Below are 8844 nucleotides of genomic sequence, written 5' to 3' on the forward strand. Positions count from 1 at the left end.
AATTATTTTTTTTTAAATCTAAAATGTGACTTAATTTTTATATTTATTTCAAGTTTTATTTTAATGTTTTACAAATTCAAACCGTCTTCGTTTATTTTTTTTATAATTTCATTTTTTGTATTGTGTTTCTTTTTATTCTAATTTTATATTTTAAACTAATTACCCCTAAACTTTATATGTTTTTTTTCAATTGAAAGTTTTAAACCTTCTTTTTTTGTATATTTAGCATTTAATATATTTTATTATATATTAAATACTAAATATTATATTTTTGTTAGGATATTAATTTTAAAATGTTATATTCTATGGGTTAAGATAAATGGGAAGAGTCAAATTCATAATCATAAATTTAAAATTTTAACGTTCATATGTTTAGTTCAGTGATTCTTAACAGGGGGGCCGCGGCTCCCTGGGGGTCCTTAAGAAGTTTGCCGGGGGACCGCCAAATTATACAAAATTTCTTATTTTATTTTCTGTTAAAAATTAATGAGTTTTTATGTTTAATTGTGAAGTTTGAATGTTATTTAAATAGATAATGAAATAATAAATTATGATTTACATTTATTATATAAAAAATAAAGCAATAATAAAGAAATCAATTTATTATAGATAATTTAACAAATATAAATTATTATTTAAAAAATGGGGGTCACAAAAAATTATGAAATATTTGGTGGGCCGCGAGGATAGAAAGGTTAAGAACCAGTGGTTTAGTTCATTAAAAAGTGTTTAAAATTTGTCTCTGATGGTGCATTTTATACATTTGTTTAGGCATTTACAATGATTACAAAATGTTAATTTTTAAAATTTTAGGAAATAGTCATTCAGAAATGTTTCAAAAATAATTTTATTTGAATATTTTTGAAGTTTCTTATTGTAATAAAAATCGGAATAATAATAATAACTAATGCAAATTTTATTAGTGTTACTTGCATTGGAAAAGTAGCATGTCGATTCCATTGAAAAATTTCCAATAAACACAATATGAAACTACAAAAATATACATCAATATATCAGTAATAGAAACATATTAACATTATATCTGAATAATTTTAACTTTCTGATGTAAATTCCGAAAATGTTAGTTTGATAAATGATACTTAATTAACACTGCTAAAACTTCTTTTTTAAAGAAACATTGGAATAAGTTTCTCTGGCAGTACTGGACTTCCTGGATTGCTCTCCCGTTTCATCTGCTTCATCATCGTAAAAGTTTTTGATTTTTCTACTATGATAAGCGATAAAAAAATCGCAGATTGCTCCTATTAATAGTAGTCCACCCGTTGAACCATGTAAATAATATCTGAATTTATTAGAATCGTATATCCAACAGTTTCCTTTTTTTCCGCATTTTTCTTCCCAGACCATGCATGCAGTATCAGTGATAGCACCATATATTAATGGATTAGGTATAAATACTATAAAAATATATTTAAAAAACTATAATTAATATGAAAATATTGTAGTAAAATGAGTGTAATAAATTTAATGAAAAGTATAAATATTTTAAAAATAACTAATAATAATAACAAAACTAATAATTTATATCACTTACCAAAGATACTCAATATAGCTTCACCGAGTCCAAGAGCCAAACTTTTATCTTTAGGATCTATTGCACTAAAGTGGCAAAAATCATAAATTATGTATGTATTTTTTAAACATTATATTAATATTTAAATAAAAATATACCGGAAAAGTAATAAAGAGAAGCCAACTGAATTAACTGATGAAATGACACAGAGAAGGGAGAACGTTACAATATATGGTATAAGCTTTTGACAGTTCTGTTTACAATATTCTGAAACTGCAGTCGATAGAGTAAAATTTTGCTTCTCGTCGTGTACACACTGACAATTACTATAAAGCTAGGAATAAAAAAACAATTTCTAATTGTTATGCTGTTAAAATAATAAAGAACGTATCATTTGAAAGTATTCTTACGGTGTCATTAGATTCCGTACAACCGGCAAAACAGGGAGAGAAATATGTTGATAGACTATCTGTACCGCATACGGGTTGAAATGTTGCCAGTGTACATTCACAGTTTGAATTGCAACTGTTCTCAAGAATTAATCTATTAAAATATTAAAAAACACATTTGAAAATAATAATTATGTTAAATAATTGACAATTTTTAATTAATGTTGACTTACTCTCCGTTTCGATTTTCTGTTCCCAACATTAATATCTGAGGACAACCCATCATCATAAAAGAAAATATGAGGAATGCAGAAATTATATCATTGATCATTACAGAAAATGCTATATAATGCGGTTTTGGTTTAAATTTTCGAATAATTATGCCACCAGAAATCAAACCAACTTGCATGCTGATCAATGCAACTGGACCTGAAAAATTAATTTAATTATCAGAAAAAATAAATTGGCATTTATATTATTATTATGCCAATAATAAACATGCCAGTTAATAAATTTGCATCTGCAGCCGCCTGTCCAAATTGCGATTCAAAATATTTAGGAAGGAATATATAATGTCCAAGCCATCCATTTCCAACAATGATATCACTCATCATATACCAAAATATAACCGGATTACGAAGTATACGTAACGAAGAAATTAATATATCTATAAAAATAAATAATTCAATTCAAAATTATTATATCTAATTTTATTTTTAATTTAGTTATACTTACCTTTGATGTTTAATACATTTGTTTCATTTTCTGAATTTTCTTTTTCTTCTGTTCTTTTGGTTTGGGCTTTAGTTAAAGCAGCTGGAAAGAAGAACATGGGTATGGTTCCTATTATCATGGCAATTCCCAAGATAAGAAATCCTAGCCACCATGCTCCAATCCATCTGGGATCTTCTTTTGAGAAACTTGGAGTATCTGTTAATTTAAATGTAATGAGATAGTAGCTAATAAAACTCAAAATAATAGAAATGTATACATACACCCGGGATATTCGTAGTATCGTAGACATACCGAGGATAATACAAATCCAAACGTTGGGCCTAGAAGTCTCAATGCATAACATATACCTAGAAAAATAATTTACATTATTATTATTTTTTTCACTTCTTCCGCTTCGTGGACACTAGGAAAATCGTTATATCACCCATTATGGGTTCGGCCAGGCCCACAATGAGGCGACCGGGTGGTGAGGAACGGGGCCCGACATATCCGAACGGACCACCCCCCGAAAAATTCCTGGGGATTTTCGATTCGATTCCGGGTCCCCCAGAGCGGTAGGCTGTCATCTTGACCGCTCGGCCATCCGGCCGTCTGGCCATTTATATTAATGATAATAATCTCTAAACGATTAAACACAACTGCATTATGAGTATTATAAAATTAACATAAACTTTAATTATTCAATACTAATGATTAAGTATACTAGAAATTTTATATTTGATTGAAAATTTAATTATATTTTAAAAATTTACCAAGATATAAAGCAGATTGTTTTTTCTTGATATTATCATCCATGTAGGGTATACCAATCGTATAATATGCTGTGCTTCCAAATCCTTTCAATAGACTAGCTAAAGCAAAACAAGTAAGAGCTGGGATAGTAATGGATTTATCATCGTCACAGTCTTTTTCTTTGGATCTTGTTTCGCATAATTCGTTTTCTTTTTCAAGATTGGTTGTGTTGGAGAACAGATCAAAAGCCGGTCCATAAATAAAATAAGGTAAACAAGATAAAAAACAACTTATAACCACAATCAGCATTCCCAGGCCGATCCATTTTGGTCTGTTGATATTCCTACCGTAGTAACCAATGATAGTACTGGTTAAAATAGGAGTGACATTATCCATTGTGAGTATCAATCCGGTAGCTTTACTGTTGAACGAATATCTTTTCTCGATAGTTGATATCACACCAATTAAATAAGCATAATATGCACCTTGTACAATACCCAAAAGAGAGAACGAAATCAAAAAAGCACTGGGTTTAGCAAAACGTTGAAGCCATTTAGGTCTCCATTTTCCGAATCCACATTGCAGATTACTTTTATCTTCATCCATGTTACAATCTCATAGAAGTTGACGATCTTACTAAGCATTCAAAGAGTCGAGCGACTACAGTTACGATTCTAAACAACAAAGACCTTGGTCACCAATCGTCGCACAGTTCACTAAATTAAATAATAATCTTTAATGAATCTAAATACGTCTAATTTTTCAATGAAGACTTATATCGCCAGAAAAAAATAGTATTTTAATAAGGATGTGAATGATAATTGTAAAAGATCAGTTAATTTATTTATATTTTAAAACAATTCAATATTTCTGTTGAATTAGCGTAGATTAACTTATTTCAGCAAACAATTTAATTATTATTGATATTATAAAAGATGCCTAGAAGAATCAAACTTTTATATATACTATACTTTCTTTATTAGCATAAATTAAAATGATATAATAGAAAAATTTATATCATATATCATATATATGCAATATCTTAACATAAAACTTCTATTAACTATTCTTCTATTAGGTTAATGTTACCTTATGTAGCCAAGATGGCGGCTCGTCTCTGAAACAGTGGGGACGCACGTACTAACATAACCTAACCTATTCTAATAAATTACCATAATTATTGTCAACCAAAATATTAGAATAGGTTAGGTTATGTTAGTACGTACGTCCCCACTGTTTCAGAGACGAGCCGCCATCTTGGCTACCTAAAGTAACATTAACCTTCTATTATTTAGAATATTAAAATTTTAAATACAATATTTCAGCTAATAGGAGAGTATTTCAATTTCCTGTTCTGATTAGTAAGAAATATTCTATATTTAAATCCTAATATTGAATATTGTATTTGTTTTTTCTATTAATAAAAGAACGAAAGCAATATTCTATATTAGAATCTTAAATATACGTAAGAAATTAAGGAAAAATATAAATTGTCGATTGGAATAAGTATCACTATTTAATATTTAAAAAATTTCATAGAAATGTCATTTTAACATTTTAACGGTTTCGTAGTAAAAATATTTGTATAATTTTATAAAATATGCTCCTTTTAATTATTTTTAAATATAAAATTTTTATTCCATTTTGAAATTTTTAAATCAGTCTATTGTATACAATAAAGAGGCATGATAAAATAAATTTAAACTTACAGAATACAAACAAATATGATTAATGTAAACAGAATATTACAAGATAATATTCGTAAAACCAAATGTGTTTATCAAGTTTGTTTATTTTTCAATTTAAAAAAATAAAATAAAAACATTGTTTATCATTTGAAAGATATTTAAGTGTTTAGAACGTCATGGCAGAAATGGAGAAAGCTTAATTACGATGATGTCCATTCATTTGCCTGAATGACCAAAAATAACATACCAATGACGTCTTTGACGTCATTGTCCAAACACATTAAACATTTATGTCCTTCACCAGATATCATGATCTTTTCAAGCGGATATTGTCGACAAAGACAGGGCAATGACACGGCAATGACACGAATGGTAGTCAATCATTGGTCATTATTGAATATCAATGAACCGAATTGTTTGTGAAACAAATATCAAGCAATGGGATCGGTTATTGTATATTTAAAAAACAATAATCTCTAAAAAATTGTAAAATTTCTTAAAAATAAACGAGTTTCAAAAATTAACTCTTTTTTATCCGATTTCGAAAGAGCTAAGAACTGAGATGGACACCGTGAAATTAATAAATATTCCTTACTTTATTATTCATTATCCATACGTTGTTATTCAAATTATCCAAATGCATTTCACAAATTCTTTTGCCTCTTCAGTGGATCATTATTGATAATTATATATTATATAATTTTTATAATATCAATAATAAAGAACGAAAGCAATATTCTATATTAGAATCTTAAATATACGTAAGAAATTAAGGAAAAATATAAATTGTCGATTGGAATAAGTATCACTATTTAATATTTAAAAAATTTCATAGAAATGGTTTAAAAAAATGTTTTGTGGTTCATTTTTTTCCTTGAGCATCGTACACCTATGATTAAGGACATTTATTTAATTATATAACACAGGAATACACAATGTATTTATTTTTGGGGACATCCTGGGTCCCAACATTTAAAAAATAAATGAATATAAATCTAAATATGGCATAAACTCTGTTGTATGGTCGATATTATTTTTATACTTCCTGGATAAGATGGTGTGGAACTACGTGGTAAATAAAGTCTATTTTATACTAATAAAAGAATAAGGATTAAAGTAATATTGTAGTCCTTTCAACTTGGAAATTGTCAAAAGAGATTGAACCAATGTAATGAATTTGAATCAGATGAATATGATTTAGATACAACTAAATTAAATTTTATATGATAACTTATATGAAACTTTTTTAAAGGAACTGTTGTGTTTTTACTAAATATACTCCATTAAACAGCTGAAAGTACTAGTTTTTAATATAATTATTTTTATTGGTACTCTTTTTTCTTTTCTGCTTACCTTCCTCTACAAATTGGGGAAAACAGGTGGTCTGTTTTGACAACTGCCAAGTTGAAAGGACTAAACATTATATTGAGTATGATGGCTGCCAGGACAATTCGTATCATTATCTAATCAGCACTGGAACATTGTTGTTTTAACGCATTAAAATAATGTAATATTAATATTTTGTATAAACGTATCTTTGTAGATGGGAATTATAGGAATATAAAACAACGCAACAGATGGGCAATCTGCCAAGGGAAATGCCATATGGGAGGACTTTCTATGAGAAAATGACCCTTATTCAGTTGTTAGACACTTGGAGAAAACCTCGAAAACTCCAATTGGCCAGTCGGTTAATGAACCTGAGACCAACTACTAATGTTCAGTGGTTCATTTGGTCACTGGTGAGCTTGTGTATGAGAGGGACGTCAAAATAAGTACGGCATCTATTAATTGTTGTTACTCCAATAGTTTTTAAACACATGCTTTAAGAGCTCGGTAATAGTGAACGTCCTTCTCAACATACACACATATAGACAGGCAAACACACATACACGCTTAAAATTTCTCATATGTATGAGTGAATCACATATTTTTATCTAAAATGCTTTAATATCAAAATCAAAAATATTGACTTGAATAATTATTCAAATAATCTCATCTAAATAAATAAGTCTCATTTCAAACGGCTTTAACAAAACAGAAAAAAAAAAAAAATTAGTCATTTTCAAGGTTTGTGCCCGTTGAGAATTTTGATCAGTTAGTCAAGAACTATAACACTAAACTTTAGCTAATTTTACCGAGGACCAAGCCCATAAGAATTGTGCATAGCATATTTTTGTTCATAGCATATTTTTCAATTAGGAAAGATGATCTTTTTAATTAGAAAATTATTTATTGAAAAATTAATAATTCAAATAAGACAAGCTATATACACAATATGTTGAAAATATACTTTAAAATTTCGTTAGCTTCGACTCTTCTTTCAGACTACTCAGCCACCTTATAAATGCCCCGTTAAAATGTCCTAGAAAATGATTCTTTTTTTATCTACTTAATGAGAAAGCAGGAAGGTTTCATTATGATTCACGTAATAATGGAGTTATAAAGGAAAAACGCAAGACATTTCTTCTTTTCATATTATAGATTTGAAAAATTTGTCATGGGATAATTTTGCTATTTTGATATTAATAGTTGTTTATTTGCATATCATCATCTAAGTCTTCTAATTGTTTATTGAATTGATTCTTTTTCTTATAAATGAGTTAATAACAAAATATTTTCTATCACAATTTTACTTTCAAACTAGGATAACGTCAAAAAATTGTTTCGCAAGTAGAAACAATTTTTACAGACGTTATACTTGTTTATAAAAAGAAATTTTAAAGTACAGAATTACATAATAAACTAAAACTATTATTAATTTATGTATGCACATTAAAATAATTTTAATAATTAATACTTTAAAAAACATTAAAAATACAGTTTCTTAACACTATATCATTCGCATTATAGTTTGATAATTAGTTTGATTATTCAATCATTATAAATATACGATGATAATAAATATAAGCAAAATAGATATTTCACTCTCTCTCCAAGTATCGTATCTTTGTATTAAGTAATCACAATTTTTCTATTTCCGCGTCATAGCAAGGAATATCATGTCTTGTTCTTTAATGACAACTTATCAATTGTACTTTGATATGTAAATAAAGAAAAGTAATTGTATATAATAGAATAACGATGACTTCAATGAAAGGCTAATCGTGATAAATGAATTGACTTAAGTAAGAGTTTGATTGGATTGATATTACTACATATTTATTTAAAATAGCAAAAATTACTGCTATATTTATTAAATTTTCATTAAATTATCAATTATATTATTGTATTAATGGTATAAAACTAAAATAAAATAATAACGTTTTGAAAATTTTCTTTTGTTAATTCTCTATTCAACATTTTAAACTCTAAAATATAAATCCATTAAAATTTTAGAATACATTTTTTAAATCAACTAAGACATTTTTAAATATATAACATAATGTAGTTAGGAAACGGCTATTCATATTATTTACTTCGATAGAAAATTAATAAATGAAAAAGTTATATATATATATAATTATAATTATTTAAATTTAAAATATACAAAATTATAAAAATAAAAACTTTAAATAATCGTCAAAAGATGGCATTACAATGTTTAAGTTTGTATTGTTTGTTTAATACAAAGAGTGACCCTTAAGATGCCACGCAAGGTACACCGATAAGTAGTGATTATGATTTAATATTAATTATTTTAAAATTTTTTATATAAAATTAGAATAGTATAAACTTAGTTGTTCGATGATAATTAATTAAATATCGTACAATTATTTTTTCTTACTTAACTAATCAACATAAAAGTTATAATCATTTTGATACA

General features: G+C 27.0%; 1 protein-coding gene across 1 annotated transcript; it reads right to left on the reverse strand.

Moving 5' to 3' along the window:
- Positions 1 to 896: 896 nt before the first annotated feature.
- Positions 897 to 4050, reverse strand: LOC136985505 (solute carrier organic anion transporter family member 74D-like). The gene is made up of 9 exons (XM_067282800.1): positions 3411 to 4050; positions 2919 to 3005; positions 2659 to 2853; positions 2426 to 2590; positions 2157 to 2352; positions 1945 to 2077; positions 1693 to 1868; positions 1556 to 1620; positions 897 to 1418 (listed from the first exon to the last, which is right to left on the reverse strand). Exons 1-9 carry the CDS (start codon positions 3994 to 3996, stop codon positions 1114 to 1116), a joined length of 1908 nt encoding a protein of 635 aa, XP_067138901.1. The 5' UTR covers positions 3997 to 4050; the 3' UTR covers positions 897 to 1113.
- Between the last annotated feature and the right edge of the window lie 4794 nt (positions 4051 to 8844).

Source organism: Centruroides vittatus, unplaced genomic scaffold (assembly GCF_030686945.1).
Source record: "Centruroides vittatus isolate TY-2023 unplaced genomic scaffold, ASM3068694v2 contig_970, whole genome shotgun sequence".
Taxonomy (NCBI): domain Eukaryota; kingdom Metazoa; phylum Arthropoda; class Arachnida; order Scorpiones; family Buthidae; genus Centruroides; species Centruroides vittatus.